The sequence below is a fragment of the Pelmatolapia mariae genome, linkage group LG1 (genome assembly GCF_036321145.2).
Source record: "Pelmatolapia mariae isolate MD_Pm_ZW linkage group LG1, Pm_UMD_F_2, whole genome shotgun sequence".
Classification (NCBI taxonomy): Eukaryota; Metazoa; Chordata; class Actinopteri; order Cichliformes; family Cichlidae; genus Pelmatolapia; species Pelmatolapia mariae.
Genome location: NC_086227.1, coordinates 37,978,513 through 37,998,533, shown reverse-complemented (window position 1 = coordinate 37,998,533; position 20,021 = coordinate 37,978,513). Strand labels below are relative to the sequence as shown.

The window sequence follows — 20,021 nt, the reverse complement described above, 5'->3', positions numbered from 1 at the left end:
TTTATTTATGGATTTATAAATCACACTGACAGATGTTCGAGACTCTGTGTTGCTTCTCTGGACTCGCGGTGATTTCCCGACTGTCAGTGAACTCATCACCAGTGTGTCATCTGCAGATCTCACCGTTCATCCTCAACACAGTGACAACAATAACAGCCGCCATGACGGCAAAGCAGAAGGATCAACAGTGCGAGGCATCGAAGCCCGATGTCAGTGATCTGTGGTCGGTCATGAACATCTACAACTGTAACTACTGGTTCCTGGGAGTGGACCAGGCCACCGAGGTCACCGAGAGCTTCAGAGAACCGGACGGACGAAATGAAGGGGAGAGCTTTGGCGTCGAAGTCAAGGTACCACAGCGTCTCCGCAGAACATTCATTGTAAAACTTTAAAACCGGTTTGCTTCTTTTTGACGAGCTGTTGTTGGCCATCAGGTTGTACAGGTGACTCTGGAGTCCGGTTTGGGTCATCGAACAGTCCCTCTGCTGCTGGCCGAGTCCTCCTTCAATGGTTCAGCCAAAAACTGGTCTTCGCTGCTACAGCTGAGAGCTGACATGACGCTTGAAGTAAGAACTCAACCTGGATTCAGACCTGATCCTGAAACTCGTGTCATATATTCAAAAACCTCTTGAGAAGGCTCCTAACTTTAGTTTGGGTTTTTTTTACTATCTTTAGTTTTAGCTGAGGAGTATTTAAGAACATTATTCATGTGTTCATCCCTACCAACGAAGGTGTTGAGGCCATTGGAAGGGAAAGGCATAGTCTTGCTGTTCTATTCCAGAAAGACAAAAATCTCTCTGACAGCTGAGATATCGCCAAAAAAAAACAAGTGTGTCATCTGTTCCCAGGTGAATTACTTTAATGAGACCCACGCGGTGTGGGAGCCTCTGCTGGAACGAGTCGACGGCGGCAGACGAAGGTGGAACCTGGAGTTCGAGGTAAAGCTGCTAGCAGCGAAGCTTGCTCTTAATGGTAAAATAAAAATGGTAAATGGCCTGTATTTATATAGCGCCTTTTCTAGTCCCTAAGGACCCCAAAGCGCTTTACATATCCAGTCATCCACCCATTCACACACACATTCACACACTGGTGATGGCAAGCTACGTTGTAGCCACAGCCACCCTGGGGCGCACTGACAGAGGCGAGGCTGCCGGACACTGGCGCCACCGGGCCCTCTGACCACCACCAGTAGGCAACGGGTGAAGTGCTTGCCCAAGGACACAACGACCGAGACTGTCCGAGTCGGGGCTCGAACTGGCAACCTTCCGATTACAAGGCGAACTCCCAGCTCTTGAGCCACGATCGCCCCTTTAATGAACTTTGTGTGATTATTATGACAGCTACACAATGTCACACTCCAGTAAATGTCCCACAGCAAAGCAATTCCCTGAAGTCCAAGCTTATCAAAAATGTTTTGTCTGTGAATAGTTTTATGTCAAAGACATTTTTGTGTTCCTCATATAAAACATCCAAGCTGCTCATTTCCAACTCCCCCCCCTCCCTTTTTTTTTTTTCTTGGAATAGACCAATCTTAATATTACAGGTGTAAGAGTTGATTGGCATGTCTGTAATCTGCCATTTAAAGGTAGAATGAAGGTGAATCTGATCACCTGTCCCACTGCAGAGGTTTCAAATCCCTCACTAAGCTCCTAAGTGAAATAAAATTCCCAGCAACGATCCGCTGAAGCCTGATAAACTTAGTGATGCTGTTTTTGCTCCTGCAGATGAAGAACAATCCAATCCATGACAAAAGCCCCGTTCACGGAGATGACTTCATATTCCTTCCTGAACCTCGCACTGTCGTTAACATCTGCTCCAAAGACACCATGAATGTCACCATCTCCAAGTGCTGCCTCAACGTTTTCCAAAACCTCGCCAAGGTACAGAACAGCTTCAGTTTGTGTCTGACTGATGCTGTAATATCACTTCTAATCGACTTTTTGAAAAAGGAAATGTGTTAATTTGTTGAATTACTGAGTGGCCTTTGCTGTGTTTTGATCAGGCGTTCTCAGAGGGAACGACTTCCACCTTTGATTACTCTCTGAAGGAGAAGGCGCCATTCACTATTAGAAACTCTCTGGGAATTCCCTTCATTGTGAAGCACAGTGCTAACTTGAGGCTGGTGGGATCTCCGGGGCAGGGAAAGCTCCACGAGTTGCCGGTGGATCAGAACATGGAACTGGAGCACTCAATGTTCGAACCAGCATCCAGAGGCAAACTTTCAGCTCTCCAGCGGCAAGAGAGCTGCCTGTTCAACCTCACCATCGGTCAGACGTTCCCACTTGTTCTCTGTTGGTGCTGCGCGTTGTCTTATGCTAAGCTTGCGATTGGAGATGTGTTATTTCTCTCCCCATACAGTGCCCTCAGGATACAGCGAGATCGCCAACATCGCTGTGGACAAACCGGGTCGACGCCTCTACAACATCCGCAGCCCGAATCTGCAGGAGGCCATATCTGTGCTGTTGCAGATTGACGCCGACGAAGGCAACAAGGTCATCACGGTTCGCTCGCCGCTGCAGGTCTGAACCACAGACGCTCTAAATAAAGCCGATATTGTGATTAGAAAAGCAGGACAGGTTTATTTAGAGGCAACTTTTGTTTGTGTTTTTAGATAAAGAATCACTTCTCGGTGCCATTCACCATCCTCGAGTACTCTCCACAAACCAGAGCTCTGCAGGTTATTGGACAGGCCGAACCCGAGACGGAGTTTCATGTCACCTTAGAAACTTACAGGTAGGATCACACCGCCTTCTTCAGGTGTTCGAGAGACTTTTTGTTAGCATAGTCATAGTCTTTGTGGATTTGATGATTGTCTCAATAAAAGACATCCTCTGCTGCACAAATTAGGTTTGCCAACATGGGCGAGCTTCTGGTTGCAGATCCTTTTTTCCAAACTGAATTTGTGACACTTTAAGTGCAGTCTTGTCCCTGAAACTCTCTGGGTGCTGTTGTGAGTTCCTGTGGATCTGAGCAGCTCCAGGTGTCTCGTCATATCTTCCGGAGGTGGTGAGAGTCTTTACTTCCTCTTTCCTCCAGATCTCAGCTGTTTTTGCAGCCAGCAGGAGAGCTGACAGGTCAGTACGCGCCATCTTCCACGTGCATATCCTGGAAGGAGCAGGTGCACCGTAGCTCAGAGGTGGGGTCGGTGCTTCAGTGTCCCGCATCCGAAAGCAGCCTGCTGCCGCTCATGGTCAGCACTTTGGCCGTCCCCGATGACCTGCGACACATCACCAGCCGTGGAGAGGAGGACTGGGACCCCGCCTATGTCATCCATCTCCATCCTATGGCTACCCTACGCAACCTGCTGCCATACACCATTCGCTACATGATGGAGGTAACCCTAACCCTAACAGCTCCATCAAGGTTTAGCAATGCAATAATAAAGAGTCTTTGCAGATATTCTGAATTTACTGGGATCTCATTTGTTTGTTAGAAATGTTTTATTATTCTATAAGCCAATGAAAACTAACCTGATCTAAAATAATCTGATCGGACCTGATGTGTTGCATCCCCAGAGCTCAGTAGACAGCTGCGAGCTTCGTGAAGGCAGCACGTCAGACCTCCTGAACGCTCGTGTCTCAGGCGAGATCGTGTCGCTGGTGCTGATGAGGTATCAAGGACGCGACTGGCACGGACACATTCGGATTGAAAGGGAAATTCCCGAGTTCCTGGCCATATGTCTCACCTGCGACTCGGACATAAACATGACGGTGGACATTAACGTCCATGTGACGAGGACGGCGAGCCGCCTGCTGCTTTCACTCTTCAGTCCGTACTGGATCATCAACAAAACGTCTCGAGTGCTGCAGTACAAAGCTGAGGACATCTCCGTCAAGCACCCGGCCGACTACAGAGACATCATCCTGTTCTCCTTCAAGAAGAAAAACATGTTCAGCAAGTGCAAGGTGAGAAACACCTGGACACACATGTCCAGGCTTTCTTCTTTAGACTTTAAACAAGTTGTTTAAAGTTTTCACAATGCGAGCCTGTATGCTTTTATAAGCTTCCAGGTAAGTTGTTTTTATTCCTGTATATTTAGATCTGGTCGGACCTCTATTTTCTGATCACTGCTTCCTTTTTTAACTCTTTTTTTTTTTTTTTACGATAAAAACAAGGCCAGACATATTCTGTAATACGTAAAATGTTTATTTATTGCACATTGATATTTTGTTTAATCCTGTGGTGTTTGTTATAGCTCCAGCTTTGCGTCTCCACCAGTTCCTGGTCTGATGGGTTCTCTCTGGACACAGTGGGAAGTTATGGCTGCGTTCGCTGTCCCGCCAACCACATGGACTTCTTGGTAACTTTTTTTCTCTTTTAATCAAACTGTTTAACCCAGATGTTTTGTCTTTCTGGGGATTAGACCAAGCTTGTTGTGGAGCTTTTGAATGTGTCACATTCTTCTCCTAATGAATGGATTGATTAAAATTATCATCAGCTGTGACCTGATCTAGTTTCATATTTCTTGTTTCTGTGTGCAGGTCGGTGTTAGTATTCAGTTGAGCAGGTTTAAACTAACCAGGATCGTCACCATGAGTCCGTTCTACACTTTGGTCAACAAGTCGTCTTATGAACTAGAAGTGGGAGAAGTCAGCAGCCAAACCAAGTGGCACTACATCTCTTCCACTGAGGTGAATGAATTTCTAGTTTTAGAACAGACAGGCTGTAGGGACCTGTCTTCCTTATTGTCGCTACCAAACTCCTTATGTTATTATAATTCGATTGTTGTGGCGCAGTGTCTCCCTCTGTGGCCGGAGAATGGCTCGGGAAAGTTGTGTGTCCGTGTTGTCGGGTCTGAATCCACCTCCCGATCCTTCTTCTTCAATAAACAGGACAACGGCACCCTGCTAAAAATGGAAATGGTTAGTGTACGTTAGACCAGACACATCGGACGAACTCTCACAGTTTAGTACATTTTGGAGATTTTTAAATGTGTGTATGTTTTCAGTGCGGTGGGATCATCGTGGACGTCAACCTCTCCGATCACTCCACCGTCATCAGCTTCAGTGATTATTATGAAGGCGCAGCTCCTGCCCTGCTGGTTAACCACACGCCCTGGGCTGCCATCAGCTATAAACAGAGGTCAGAGGTCAACACACTACTACATATATGTTATTTTATAGCCTATCAGAGTTTAAAAGCTGTAACTTTTTCATCTGACAAGGTACACTCTGTCTTAACTTCTGCATTCTTGGAGGTGCTACAGGTTTTTGGCCACAAAAACAGATCTTAAAGGCTTTTTTTTGCCTTTTTTCTGTGTTTCTGGTTGTCACTCCATGTCAGTTCCCTGATTTCAGGCTGAATAAATTTGTATTTCAGTTAATTTTCTCTTTGTGAAACACCTTGGTGGAAACCCAGCTACTTGCCATTTCTTTTCAGCGGCTCATCCGGCTTTCATGAGTTGAAACCCAGCGAGACTCGACGGTTTGCGTGGGACGACCCAACAGGAGTCCGCATGCTTCGTTGGGAATGCCGGGATCATTCAGGAGAGCTGGATCTGCTGAAGGTCAGACTCACACAAAATCTCTTATCTGCATTTTTTTTTGTAAGAAGACACTGTTGTGTGTCATGGTGAGACAATTCTGGAGGTCGAGCTTTTTTTAGTTGCTATTGAGGTTTGATGAAACGCACATCAAAAGATTTCCCACAGAAAACAGCAGAAACTCTCTGATTGGTTAATAGTTGGAAGAACTGGGAAACTATGCCTTTGTGTCTTTGTAACAGCTGAACCTCATCCTCTGAAAAATAATTTTTCAGTTTGTTGTGACCAAAGAAATCTAATGTAACAAATGTCAAGGACCAAAAATGGAACCCTGAGGAACACCAAAAAACCCCATTTATTTCAGCCACTGCTGTTGTATTGAGAAAAATGATCAATTACTCTATATAAAAGATTAGTGTAGATTTACGATCTAAACCAGACCTTCCCAAAGTGTGGGGCCCGCCCCCTAGGGGGGGGCGCAGAGCCATTGCAGGGGGGGCGCGGCATGAAAGAGGGGGGGAAACAAAATGCTTGGACACTGCTAGCACGGGGCGGCCACAGAAACGCAGAGCAGGAGATGAAGCATCGCTGAATATGTTTCCAAACCGACTTCATTCTAAGCCAAAGACTAGAAAATATGGTGAAGCATATCTTCCCTTTGGTTTCACCTGCACAAGTGCTGAGGTAGGTCTCCCCTGCAGAATTGGTTTTCCCTGTGTCGGGAGCAGCGCTGGGCTCTCCAAATCACGGACAAACAGTATCCCACAGTTGTTTATGTTTTTGAACCCATTTTGCACAGAGAGACATTTTTTGAAAAATGTATTGATAGCAATGTTGAATATTATTACACATTAAAAAAACAACTACACGTAAAATAATTACACTGTGACACCTCTGCCTTTCTAAATGGAGGGACAGTAACTGCGTGTGTGTATGTAAGCCTGTAAAACCTGCAGACAGTCAGATTAACAGTATTGTGTCTCTATCTGCCATTCTGCAATTCATCTCATGTAAACAATAACGTGGCGCACAGCGTGACGTGAAAAAAGACACATACCTTTGACATTGCGTGATGAACTCTGTATTCCTCGTCCACACGTAAACGCAAAAACATTTTTCTTGTAAACAAAGGGGGGCCCAGCAAAAAAAGTTTGGGAACCACTGATCTAAACAATGAAGGTGAATGATAAGAGTTTGTATTTTCTAATTAGTTTATTTCATTTTAGCTTTTTGTTTTTAATTCAGTCTAGTTTAAGTTCATTTTCAGAGTGAGTTTCTCGTTCCAGTTTAGTTTTTATTGTTTGAAAATGTTTAGTTGTAGTTTCATTTTTATTAGTTTCAGTGTAGTCTTTTTTTGTTTGTTTTGTTTTGTTTTTTGTTGTTGTTGTAATTACGATTGTTTGGAGAACATATGTCAGAGCGAAGACAGACATCCAGAATCTCAATAAACACGTTCATCAATCCTTCATCAGGCAAATAAATTTTTCGGCAAACAACTAAAAACGTAATAGAAGCTGAAACTAGGAAAAAAATAATATTTTTATTTTAATTTGCCAAGTTCGCAAAATCATTTCTTGGTTTTAATTTTTTTAAAGTCTAGTTTTTAATTTAATTTTATGTAACCAAAATGTTTTTTCACATCTAGATTTGTTTTTTTCGTTTACATTTAGTTGCTTTAATAACCTTAATTATTAATTAATTATTACCTTGATTTTTTTGGCCATCAGGAGGCAACCACTCTGGCTACAAGACATCTGATTGTAGAGAAGTCTGGGGAACTGAGGCTTCTTTTACTGATGTAGATCCCCTGTGTACATACATTCCTGATGACTTTTAGCGTCTCCGTTGCTATTTTCACATCCTATTGAATATCTTTAGTTATGGTACTACTACAGTCAAACTGGAGGATATAGCAATAACAATATGCTCCTCGTGTTTGCTTCCCACAAACCTCATGAAACCCAGAATACAAACACATCAGTTTCTTTACTGTCTGTGTTCATTTAGGATGAGTTTGGTCAGTTTTCCTACGACAGCCAGTCTCAGATCCACTGGGTTTCCTTCCTGGACGGACGCCAGCGGGTGCTGATATTTACCGAGGACGTTGGAGTGGTGACAAAGGCTCGGCAGGCTGAGGAGCTTGAGCAGTCCGATCAGGAAGTAAAAGTTTTGTTGCAAAACCTTGGATTGTCGCTGATCAACAACAGCAAGCGGCAGGAGATCGCGTACATTGGCATCACCAGGTAAACACTATCACATTACCAGAGCAGTTTACAGCAAAGCAAGGTCACATTTCCAGGCTTCTTCTACAGTGTGAGAATAGTTATTTGCTTTCTTGACTAACACATGTTTATTATCAAATCAGTCTCTGTGTTCTCATAAAGAAGAGATTGTAAATGGACTCTTCTTCCTTAAAAATGGGCTAGATGAGTGCCATCTACTTTAAGTCCAGATGAGCAAAATGCAACCAAGAAATGCAGAAAAAATCTGTTACTTTTGTTTTGTTTTTTGTTTAATAGTTTCCTACTATTTATCCAGATCTGGGTGACAGAGAAGGCATGTGCAGACCTCCCTCTCCACAGCCACCTCCAGCTGTTCTGAGGGGATAATGAAGTGTTACTGAGTCCTTAGAGAGACATAATAACTCCAGCGTGTCCTGGGTCTGTCCCAGGGTCACCTCCCAGCTGGATATGCCTGGACACACCTCACCTTGGAGGCATCCAGGAGGCCTGCTAGTCATCTGCCTGAACCACCCCCAGCTGACTAAAGTAGCACTGTTGGAGAAGAAATAGCTACTTTTAGCCTCTCCTAAATAACTGAGCTCCTCACCCATTGGGAGGAAGCTGATTTCTGCTGCCTCTTCCCGTGAGCTTCTGTTTTCTGTGACCAATTGCAGCTTATGAACATAGGTGAGAGTAGGAATGACAAGCAGGACCAGCCAGTATATTTTTATCTACACTTTTAGGTTCAGCTCTCTTTTTACCGCTGCACCTTAGAGCTGTTTATATAGGGTTTAAATTATTTGCAGATGTTAAGCGGTGGATTGCTCCCTCTGGACTGAGGGATAGCTGTTGACCCAAGCACGGGAGTTCAGATATCCTTACAATCCTGGTAGTAAGTGACAGGAAAGTGGAGCGTGAGATTGACAGATGGATAAGACCAGTAATGTGTCCATTGTACTGGACTGTTGTGGTGAAAAGAGAACTTCTTTACCAGTCAATATACATTCAACCCTCACCTGTGGTCAGGAGGTCTGGGTAGTGACCAAAAGAAGAAGGTTACAGATATGAGTGGCTGAAATGAGCTTCCCACATAGAGAGGCTGCACTTTAGAGGAGCTCTAAGTAGAGCTGCTGCTCCTTGAGATGTCTTTTTGTGCAGACCAGCTCCCACATGAGATGATCATACCCACTGAATCTTGCTTCCTAGCACACCCCTTGGAGCAACATCAACACATAACCACAAGTGTGTTACAGCGTTACATGTGTGTTTGTATCACAGCTCAGGTGTTGTTTGGGAAATGAAGCCGAAGAATCGCTGGAAGTCGTTCAATAACAAGAACATCAGCCTGCTGGAGAAAGCCTACCAGAATCAGCTGAGTGGGAAGTCCGCCGGTGGCTGGATCAGACTGGAGAACCTGGAGGTGAGAGGTCAACATGCACCTGAAACACGCCCACCCCCAAAAAACTACACACGCAATTTGAATTTCAATTGTCCACTGAGCTGAGAGGGAAGCTGTGATGTCACTGGCTCTCAGGTGAACCTCAGCGGGGCCACCATGATGATGCGTCAGCCGATTTCCTGCCAAGTGAGGAGGAACTTCCTGTCTGGGATCCAAGTGGAGTTCAAGCAGTCGGTGCATCAGCGCAGCCTGAGAGCTCAGCTGCACTGGCTGCAGGTAAACACACACACACCAGGACGAATACACACCTGCACAGAAATACACACTCTTGTATGACTGGCATCATTCTGTGTGCAGGTGGACAATCAGCTTCCAGGTGCCATCTTCCCCATCGTCTTCAATCCAGTTCTTCCTCCAAAGTCCATCGCTCTGGACACAGGTGGAGTCTTTTTATTAACTTCTTCATAGCTTTGATCAAACTCTTGATCTGACCGTTCTCACGGTGAGCCGAGTGTCTTTAACTCTGCTTTCTGTCTCCACAGAACCAAAGCCCTTCATTGACGTGTCCATCATCACCAGGTTCAACCAGCACAGCAACGTCATGCAGTTCAAGTGAGTAAGAACCAGTTCACCTAAAGACCTGCAGGGTTTTTAAAACCACAACCCTGCTGAAGTCCAAATCCTTCGTGTGTGGAAAAAGCCACACTTAATTGTTTTTGAGAGGTAAGCACAGAGATGGGATTAAGGAAAAGATTTTCCGCTTGTCTTGAGCTTGTCTGTGTGTTCTCCAGGTATTTCATGGCTTTGGTCCAGGAGATGGCAGTGAAGATCGATCAGGGTTTCCTGGGAGCCATTTTGGCTCTGTTCACTCCTGCTGCAGACCCCCAGGCCGACAGCGAGAAGGTAGAGCTGCTTCTAAAATGTGAAAAGTGCCAACATGAACCACACGCAGAGGGTTCATACGTTTGAGGTGTGTCTGTGTTTCAGTCTGGGCTGATAGAGCAAGATCTGCAGGGTCTGCAGGCCGAGCTGATGGAGGCGTCGCGGACTGACGCATCTGGTCTCAGTTACTTTGAATACTTCCACATCTCACCCATCAAGGTGAAGACGCACAGTCTGAGCTCTCCTTTTCACTTATATTTAAAAACAGGTTAAATTGTTAAGTAAACCAGATGAATGTTTGGATTCAAAATCAGCCCAGTGTTGTCACTGGGTCAAGGTTGTGTTTCCACCTTGGTGTTCGTGTGTTTGTTTCAGCTCCATCTCAGTCTGTCTCTGGGCTCCAGCGGTGATGACTCGGTTGAGGAGACGGAAGCCATTCAGTCTCTGAACCTGCTGCTGAAAAGCATCGGGGCCACGCTGACCGACGTCGACGACATCATCTTCAAGTGAGACTCTTGCTGCTGCGGCGGCGTTAGAGAGATGCACTGAGGGCTGTAAAGTAGGGGACGGCTGTTTGCTGAGTCTGTCACAGTAAAAGTTTATCTGTGTTTGACATTCATCGTGTTTGTGTCCCACAGACTGGCCTTCTTCGAGGTGAAGCACCAGTTTTACAGTAAAGAGAAGCTAACCTGGGTGGCGGCTCGACACTATACTGAACAGGTAAAGTTACAGCCTCCATGTGTGCCATGCTTTCTTCAGGTCGTAATTTATCTACAAGCAAAACACAGAATGACTGATTACAGACTGCAGCCACTTTGAAGGTGTAATTAAATGGAGATAAGCCAATCAGATCTGAAGAAGTAACAACTGATGATGATGATAAACATTTAACAAATTTGATCACGTGGACACAAGTGATAAACGTGTTAAATTCTGAACAGCGTCTCTGTAGAAGCAAAAGGCGGATAATCTGTGTTTTTACCCCTCAGCTGTAAAAGGTTGATGGGCATCTAACTTTGGGAATGCGATAACTTGAGAACGAAGCGACGTAGGATTTTCAAATTGATACCATAGGTGTATCTACGAGGCTGTATTTTAAAATCTCAAGGAAGAAAACCTGGTGTCTTTCTCTGCTTGCAGTTCCTGAAGCAGATGTATGTTCTGGTTCTGGGTCTGGACGTGCTGGGAAATCCATTTGGACTGATCCGAGGTCTGTCTGAGGGGGTGGAGGCCTTCTTCTACGAGCCCTTCCAGGTAACTCGGCCTAAACTACACGACGACATGATTGACTTTATTCTGATAGTTACCAGGAAAGATTCTGATGTAAATCTTATTTTTGGATCATGAGCTGAGAAACTGACAGGCAGGAGAATCCAGATGAAATGAAAGTGGTTTGTGTTTGTCAGGGAGCCGTTCAGGGTCCGGAGGAGTTTGCTGAAGGTTTTGTGATCGGTGTCCGCAGCCTGTTGGGCCACACAGTCGGTAAGAAACCCAGAGGCATGATGGATGTGCAGAGACTGATTTAATGCCAACCAGATGATGACCACTGCGATCAGTATTATTAGCGAGCTGATTCCTCGTGCAGGTGGCGCCGCAGGCATGGTTTCCAAGATCACGGGATCGGTTGGTAAAGGTCTGGCAGCCATCACTATGGATAAAGAGTACCAACAGAAGCGACGTGAGGAGATGAACCGACCACCCAAAGACTTTGGAGAAAGTCTGGCTAAAGGAGGAAAAGGACTGCTGAAGGTGCAGAGTGACAGAGTTCAGAGGTTTTTGTGTCCTGATGTGAGCCCGATGCAGTTCAATAACAGTTCTTGTTTCTGCAGGGAGTCGTGGGCGGAGTAACCGGCATCGTCACCAAACCTGTGGAGGGTACGTGTTCCTCTGCTGTGAAACCCACACTGCTGCTGCAAACACGCACTCAGTTTCTGTTTGTCACCAAGTGATCACATCCAATTATGGCATTTATGCCAGAAACATTTTAATAGACTTATTTAGACTTGTTTTCAAAATAATAGAAGGAAAATCTCCTAATTTTTTGCCAATTCACAATAACGGTCAGCTCATGGTGCTTTGTAAGGTAAAGACCCTACAATGTTAGAGGGAAAACAAGGTGAGAAAACAAGGGGTAGCCATGCACCCAGTTGTATAAGAAAAGACTTGTCAATAGTTGGAAGAAGAAACTCTGGGGCACTTTTTCACAGGAAGCAACCCTGTACACCCAGGCTCAGGGAGAGGTCATCTGCTATGATTGGTTGTGGGTGAGGGGAAAGAGAAGAGAGCAGACAAAACACCTTTACAAAAGACCTCTGACTCCTGAATATGTTACCAAGAATGTTGAACCTAGCTTTATCCAGTATTCCCATATGTGTTCTGTAAATTTATGCAAATTGGTGCAAATCTACAGCAGATATGAACTTTGAGCTTTCACATGGTGATATTTACTATAGTTACATTTTGACCATATTCACCTGTAGTGTCTCCATCTGAAGGAAAACAGAAACACTCGCATGTTCTTTGTAGCAGAATGCAGTACACTACTGTGAGTGATGATGAAATTTAAGGCTATGCATTCACAGCAGTGAAAGACCCAGACTAACCTGAATTAGACTAAATCCCGTTTCTGTCTTTAGTTTCTTCGGATGAAAACCCAAAACTGCAGATGTAGACTCCGGAGCTCCAGAGGATCAGAACAGTTACTCTTACTCTGTCTTTCTCTGTAGGAGCGAAGAAGGAGGGAGCAGCAGGTTTCTTTAAGGGGATCGGTAAAGGTCTGGTGGGGGTGGTTGCTCGGCCAACAGGCGGCATCGTGGACATGGCCAGCAGCACCTTCCAGGGCATCCAGAGGTATTTGCTTCAAGCTTCAGTCCGTGTCCAGTTTTTATTTTCACTCTTCAGTCTGTCAGTGACTCTGTTTATTCGTACTTTGTTTCCAGTATTTTGCAGACTGAAGAACTTCCTGTGTTTTCTGTGTGCTTCTTAATGTGTTGTTTGTCTGCTCACTAATTTCTGCTTTTGTTTTCTGTCTCGTGTCGTTGTTGCCGGGAGTTTTGTTCATTGGTTTCTTGCTGTTTTGGTGTGTGAGTATTTCACATGAAGCATGTTAAAGCCGAACTCTTTAATCGCTGCCTGTGAGACGTCAGCTGAGAGCTGAACTGTAGATGTTACAGAGGTTCAGCACTAGTTTTCCCCTTTTAAATGTTTGGGTAGCATTCATTGTTGCACCAGATAAAACCTGATCAGACCTGATGAAGCAGTAGTGAGGGGGTCGAGCTTTAACCTGCGGCACTTTGACGTTTGCATGTTGACTGTTGCGGCAGATGGACGGTAAGTCGCTGCATCGTGTCAAGAGTTTAAACTGATTCATGCTCATCATGTCATCCACCATCAGTCTACCTCTGCTGCCCCTTCCCCTTTGTTAAACCCCTCAGCTTGTGGCAGCATTGTGATTCAAAAAGCCACACCCCCGAGGAGAGTCACAGGTCCCGCTTGTAAAGAGATCCGAAGTGCTTCATGCAGTTACATCATGAAAATTGAAAACATTTGTCTGCTTGGTCCTCGCAGTTTCCCTTCCATTGTTTCCCACACGTAGACTTTACCTTAGCAGGTCGCCCTATGTCAACAACCAACCAATGTGGCGGCTCTTTTTAACATTTGTTCTGTCTTCGTCCCTCCACAGTCGATATTACAGCCTCATCCCTATTTTCAGTTCCCAGGTTTGAATCCACTGTCTGGGCTGTCTGCATGGGTTCTCCTCGAGTCGTGCAGACATGCAGTTATTAGGCTTAAGGTGATTCTAAATTTTCATTAAGAGGTCGTGTGGACAAACCCATCTCTGCTAAGCTATGGGAAACACTGCGTTCACGTCCCGCTGACGTTTCTGCAGGTATATAACCGAGGACAGATGAGTTTCTGTATACACTTACCTTAATCTCACCACTGAATACTTTAAAGTCTCTGACCTGCAGTAACCTCTGTTGTCCCACCTGCCAGTGAATCTCAAAGCATCACCTGGTCTCTCCTCAGGGATTGGCTGACTGAATGGTCACATGGTTCTTCCAGCCTGAGTTTGGCACCTTGGTTCATACTGATTGTGTAAAGAAACACTAACAGCCACGGTGTTGGTTTATTTGAGGTGACGCTCGCACTAAAAACAGCTTTGAGCTGCATCAAAGAGAAAACTGCACTGCAAAGTTCAAAGTACTGCTAAATAATTTTAAATACTAGTTGATTATTTCCATCTACATGGTACATTCTGAACATGTTTGGCGATGGTTCAGAGTTAAAATATTTGTGGAAGTAATTATAGATACTAGGAAGCAGGTGACAAATAATAATATCAAGTGTCTCATGAAGGTTCTGGGCCAGCGCTCTACCAGAGGGATGCAAATCATTCTTACAAAAGACATTCCCCTATTTGGATATCAACATCTGTCTTCTATCTGCATTTCTAACAATACAGAGATATTTGGAATAAAGGTAGAACAACTTTGTGTACATCAGCAGTGATCTTTGCCTGTAAGGGGGCAGTTAAACACCTCCCTCACAGGATAATCATTCTAGGCTTCAGGTTTTGTCTTTAACTAGTCTTTTGTCCACACATTTAAGTAGAAGGAAATACTTTGAAATGCCCAAAACATTTCCCAGGAACCTTATCAACCTTCATCCTCCTCCCCCTCCTCCGTATGGAGGACACATCTGTCCTGTGACACGTCAGTCGGTTCATGATAACCTGTTGAATGTTACCGTTTCACGCTGTCACTGTAGAGGTCACCAAAGGTGAGATATCGCACCTGACTGAAGCTTCTCGCAGCATCGTGCGCATTAGAAATGAACCTGCTTCACTCTGAATGTGCTTCAGGGTTGAACTGCAACCTAGTTTCCAAAAAGGTTAGGACAAATATGAAGTTAAAGGAAAACATTTAAAATCTATATTTGATTGAAAATGGATCAAAAAGACAACACTGAGTGTAATCAGCGGTACAAAATGACAGATAGATACAGTAGTTTCTACAATTTAGAGAAAAAGTTCTTCTTAAAGAATGAATTTAACAACATTAGAAGATCCACAGAATCCATAATTCTCCGTTCATAAACAGCCACTGGAAATATACACTATTCAGGAGGCTCTGCCGAATAAGTGAAATAGAAAATTGTTTGGCTTCCAAAAGCACAGCAAGTGTTGGTAGAAGAATGAGTGACTCTTTACCCCCTCAAAGTCTGTGGCAGGTTTCTTCTGAACTGAGTGATTCATTTTTCGGGCCTGCTTATAACAAACTGACCTGGTGTGCATCAGACGTTGGTGAGGTCTCTGCCCGTGCAGCAGCTCTTGGAACAATCTGGAAACAAGCCCTAGCTTTATTAATACATAGTGACATAATTCATCACTATGGGGGACAGAGTTAACATTAAACATGTCCATTTAGCTTTCAAGAACTGAGAAAAATGTTTGTTTCAATATTTGATCTCTTACCTTTAAGATATTTTCAGTTAAATACAGACTTTAAATGGTTTGCAAATGACTGTGTTCTGTTTTTCTGTACATTTTGCACAGTGCACCAACATTTTTGGAAATGGGGTTGTAGCAGATCCAACTCTCAGGGCTCACTTTTGTAGAAACGACTAGTCAGCATGCTGACTTTGACGATGCTTCAACTTCAGTTCCACCATATGAAGTTATTAAGCTTCAGCAGGAAGGCACAGAAATGAGTCTGTTTCAGTTTCTGTAGCACTAGAATTATTTTTCAAGTGCGTCTCTGTTTTCCCGTGTGTGTTGTGATTTCAGGGCGGCCGAGTCGACAGAGGAAGTGACCAAGCTACGGCCGGTGCGTCTGATCAGGGAGGATGGGATCATCAGGCCGTATGACCTGACCGAGTCGCAGGGATTCGACCTTTTCCAGGTTCGATCGCTTTGACCGTTTTGCTCCATAACGACCTGATGTTGCTTGCTGAGAGGAAGCAGGTGTGGTCTCCTGCTGTTAAAAACAAAAACAGTTCTGCCCCAAAACCAATCAGCGGATAAAAATCCAAAACAGCAGCAGCTCTGAACACACACTCCGGATATTTATGAATTAAAAACAAGCTGAGCCAGAACACACATTCACACTCTGAACACAGTCTACACCCAGCAATCAGGTAGACATCAGAAAGCAGGATAAACGAGATATGAGAAATCAGATCTCAGCTGCTGGAAAACACACCAGAAAAACTTTATTCTGGAGCTGCTAATATATTTTCACAAAAGTTGAAATGAAAAATTGTGCATCACACACAGGCATCATCAGGCAGGGTGCAGCACTTTGTGTCTGTGCTTCTAATCCATTTTTTTTCTTTCTTTTTTGTTTTTCTTCTTGTGTTGGTGCCACATGCAGCCTGAGGAGGAATAATCGTGTTCGTTTGGGCGGATCAACTAATCATTCAAGTGCTTTGAAAGACTATAATCCTGTCTATGACTAATAAAATGTTTATGGTTCAATTTCTCATCCTATAATATTCTATAATAATCTATATTTATTGTTATATCCACATTGATCTCTGGATATTGAGATGATTCAGGTTTCTATGCATGCCAAAACTAATCTCTCTTCTCATACCTCAAACATTTCTACACTCAGCTCTCAGTTTATTACTTTTTCTACACAAAACATTTCTGCTTTTAGTTTTTTATTTCTGTTTATAAACAATAGTTTTTAAATGACCCTTTTTGTTTATAGCCATTTATTACATATTGTTTATTCAGACAAGAATAGCAGGTGGTGAAATTATTTTGCTATAAAGCTGAGATACATGTCCGTGTAGAGCTTACCGATATTTTTGTATCGTTCTGTAGCGTCAGCTTTAAATTCATTCTGAACTTGTATATAAATACTTGCTGTTTAATATCTGTGTCTTTGTGATGATGCACTCTTTGGACGACTCGGTCTGCATGACCTCTGGCTGTTGTGTCTGCGCTAACGTCACCTCTGAGTGTTTGTCAGCTGAGAGCGTGTCGCTGTCTGTAAGATTTGTGTTTAATAAAAATTCTGCCTTTACTCACACCTTTCTTTTTCCAAATGCAGGGTTTGGTGGGAGGGGGCGGGGCTGTCGCCTTTACTGTCAGCATGTGGTTATAAGAGTAACAACTCACTAACGTGTGCTTTCACAGAATCACGCTATCACACACTCTGGTTCCTTATTTTGAAGTAGGTCAGGTTTCTCTCAGAGGGCATGTTTGGTTTCCATGTACGTCTTTTAGTGTGCTCGGCAACATGTTAGCATCCTCGGCCATATAGAAGTGTATATATAGCTCCTCTGACACTTCCACAGTTTCTTCTCTTTTCTTCTGGTGGTGGGTTTGCTTCACTGGTTAATTAGTTATGGTTTGTTCCACAAAACAGAGGATCACTTTTCACACTTATTAACATTTCTGCTGTTAGTCGAAGCATTCAGTGTCATGCTTTCAGAATTTCCTCCATCTGGCATCTGCACAAAAAGTTTGGGGTTCTCCAAGGAGAACAGTGTTTTTAAAGGATGATTAAAAATTATCATATAGTTGGACTGAAAGTGTTTCAGAAAAATGCTCTACTTCTCACCTCATATAAGTCTGAATAAATGCTTGCCTGTGAGATTAAGGTCTCGTTTGTTAGTTTCAGGATATCCTTATTATAAGATTATGTTCCTTTTATGAAAAAGCAGGATATATTTTAGGACAGGTCTATCTTTGATTTGGTTAATCTTTTTTTTTTTTTTTTCTGAGACAGATCCTTCCCTTCGCTATGAAGTCCTGTCGCAAATAAAAATAGATGGCAGCAGCTATAATGCCAAACCTGAACCTTCAGAATCTCCAAAACAATCAAACATGTCAGCTTGCTTCCCCCTTTTATATATAGCCGATCCTTGAAGGTTTCATACTGTTAAATGTCCTTGTTTCAACTAGAAGTCATCCAACGAGCTACACTGCATGGTAAAATCCACCTCTTGGTGCATCAGTGTGGACACAACCCTGTATGGTTTTACTGAACGACAGGGTCACCTCATGTTCATGGATAATGTTCAGATTCAAACCGCAGGTGGTCACTAAATAAAACCTGGGAGTCTGTTTGTGTTTCCAGCGATCAGAGATCAAACAGCTGGAGGGTGAAGTGTTCAGAGATTACTGTCAGTATCCTGGACACAGAAAGACTAACATCATCGTCACCAACAGGTAAAACCTGTTGTTATTTTATTGTGTTTTTTCATTGCTGATTGTCAGCATGTGTCGTTGCTTACAGTGTCATTGTTGTTTTTGTGCAGGAGGGTTTTGTGTGTTAAGGAGATAGAATTTGTGGGTCATTTCAACAAAGAGTGGGAATGTTTGTATGAGAACCTCTGTCGACCGCCGGCTGTGGTGGGAAGTGAGCTGAAGATTTACAGCAAGGTACCAAAATAAACCTCTGAATAAAACTCAAATTCATCAACCACATTCATCTGCTTTTTAATCAGGAAGATAAAAATTAAGATTAAGTGTGAGGTCACATCCTGTAACCATGTTGCATTTCAATATCTTGTGTCTCAGGAGCAGCAGAAGCTGTCGTTTTCAAAGAGAGATGGTCAAGAGTCGGTGAGGAGCGTTCAGCTCAACAACGCTAACACTGCTCAGGTACTGTTTGTGTGTGTGTGTGTGGGGGGGGGGGGGGGGGGGGGGGGGGTCGGTGAGGCTGCAGCACATTCTGACTTCAATATGCACACCAAAGTTGATAGCAGCTTCCTACTCAACTTTGTTTACAGTAGCATGTGGAGGACTACAAAGCAAGAGTAATGGCAAAGTGTGCTGTGTCAAGTTTAAAGTCAGTGTAACCATGGTAACTCATGCTGAATACATGACCTGGTTGGGAAGAGGTCATATTCAGAGTCCACTTTCTGTCTTATCCAGTGCATTACAGATTGTTTGCTGGAGGAAGATGTTTCACATTGGTTACCTGCAGAGCTGTAAAACCAGCAGATTAATCTGCATTGTTAGTGAAATTTTCATGCATCCATTTGATGATTCAGAAAATGTATCATTTTTTTACATTTGATTCTAATTTGCTGTTAAGTCTCTTCACACTGTTTAACAGGCAGCTCTTAGAACACAACACACAACCATGATACCTGCTAAATCAGTCAGTTTAGTCTCACTCTGATCTGCAGACAAACTAAAGCGATTTCCTCATCTCCCGTATCAGGCTGTGGGACAGTAAGCTTTAATATTTAAATGTATGCGGTTTAAAGTTTCAGAGCTCTTCTTTGCAGTCATAATTTTGGAGAGCGCACACAGCCGTAACATTATTAACTTGAATTGAAAACAGGCTAAGGAAAGCCTGAACACTGTTCATAGTAAACCTCTTGGGTCGATTATTTATCGAAGCTGCATCAAGCTACACAAAGTAGGTGAGAGCTAGAAGTCGGGCACAAGAGCAGCATAAGCATTCATGTCAATTTTCAAAATAAAAGACCAGGTCCAGATTAAACACTCCACTGTTGAACTGCTTCTGGTGTGATTTAAAATTGTAAGGAGGGTGGAACAAAATTCCATCAGAGACTCACAGAAAGCAGGAGACAGGAGGAGGTTTTGACTATTTATTGACTAACTCGCACTTAATGGAGTAAATAAGGACAGTTATGGTGTGTACCCAAGGCAGGTGTGACGTGTGCAGCACATAACAGTATTAATGAGCTCAGTTTGGCCCCAATAACAGCATGAAACAAACGGTAATAATCACCAAAACAAAGACTTGTTTATGTCTGCGTGAGCAAACTTAAGGCAAAAAATTCCAAAAAATTAGAATATCATGGAAAAGTTTATTTATTTCCATAATTCCATTCAAAACTTTAAACTTTCATAGATTATAGATTCAGGGCCCACAACTTAAACAATTTCAAGTACTTAGTTGTTTATTTGCACATAATTTGGGCTTCCAGCCCATGAAACCCACGAAAACAGGATTTCAAAAAATTAGAATACTGTGAAGACATCACCATTTACTTCTCAGTTTTTGCAGGAAAAAAAAGAAAGAAATTAGTATCACATCAAATC

General features: G+C 43.4%; 1 protein-coding gene across 8 annotated transcripts in view; it reads left to right on the top strand.

Annotated features, from left to right (window-relative positions):
• Positions 1 to 20,021, top strand: part of vps13c (vacuolar protein sorting 13 homolog C) — a 51,208-nt gene that overhangs the window by 28,514 nt on the left and 2,673 nt on the right. For 6 of the 8 annotated variants that reach the window (XM_063480374.1, XM_063480403.1, XM_063480389.1 and 3 more), the window contains 32 exons: positions 117 to 350; positions 435 to 566; positions 849 to 938; positions 1,725 to 1,880; positions 2,003 to 2,267; positions 2,359 to 2,519; positions 2,612 to 2,733; positions 3,037 to 3,334; positions 3,516 to 3,905; positions 4,196 to 4,300; positions 4,482 to 4,631; positions 4,737 to 4,862; positions 4,949 to 5,082; positions 5,380 to 5,506; positions 7,490 to 7,725; positions 8,983 to 9,124; positions 9,239 to 9,379; positions 9,461 to 9,542; positions 9,646 to 9,715; positions 9,895 to 10,006; positions 10,091 to 10,204; positions 10,361 to 10,491; positions 10,624 to 10,705; positions 11,126 to 11,239; positions 11,392 to 11,467; positions 11,571 to 11,734; positions 11,815 to 11,860; positions 12,712 to 12,835; positions 15,774 to 15,888; positions 18,079 to 18,170; positions 18,260 to 18,383; positions 18,522 to 18,605. In XM_063480374.1, coding sequence (XP_063336444.1) covers positions 117 to 350; positions 435 to 566; positions 849 to 938; positions 1,725 to 1,880; positions 2,003 to 2,267; positions 2,359 to 2,519; positions 2,612 to 2,733; positions 3,037 to 3,334; positions 3,516 to 3,905; positions 4,196 to 4,300; positions 4,482 to 4,631; positions 4,737 to 4,862; positions 4,949 to 5,082; positions 5,380 to 5,506; positions 7,490 to 7,725; positions 8,983 to 9,124; positions 9,239 to 9,379; positions 9,461 to 9,542; positions 9,646 to 9,715; positions 9,895 to 10,006; positions 10,091 to 10,204; positions 10,361 to 10,491; positions 10,624 to 10,705; positions 11,126 to 11,239; positions 11,392 to 11,467; positions 11,571 to 11,734; positions 11,815 to 11,860; positions 12,712 to 12,835; positions 15,774 to 15,888; positions 18,079 to 18,170; positions 18,260 to 18,383; positions 18,522 to 18,605 — 4,539 coding nt within the window. Of the gene's footprint in view, positions 1 to 116; positions 351 to 434; positions 567 to 848; positions 939 to 1,724; positions 1,881 to 2,002; positions 2,268 to 2,358; positions 2,520 to 2,611; positions 2,734 to 3,036; positions 3,335 to 3,515; positions 3,906 to 4,195; positions 4,301 to 4,481; positions 4,632 to 4,736; positions 4,863 to 4,948; positions 5,083 to 5,379; positions 5,507 to 7,489; positions 7,726 to 8,982; positions 9,125 to 9,238; positions 9,380 to 9,460; positions 9,543 to 9,645; positions 9,716 to 9,894; positions 10,007 to 10,090; positions 10,205 to 10,360; positions 10,492 to 10,623; positions 10,706 to 11,125; positions 11,240 to 11,391; positions 11,468 to 11,570; positions 11,735 to 11,814; positions 11,861 to 12,711; positions 13,875 to 15,773; positions 15,889 to 16,359; positions 17,020 to 18,078; positions 18,171 to 18,259; positions 18,384 to 18,521; positions 18,606 to 20,021 lie in introns of those variants that run through there. The other 2 variants (XM_063480412.1, XR_010094417.1) reach the window with 2 other exon arrangements.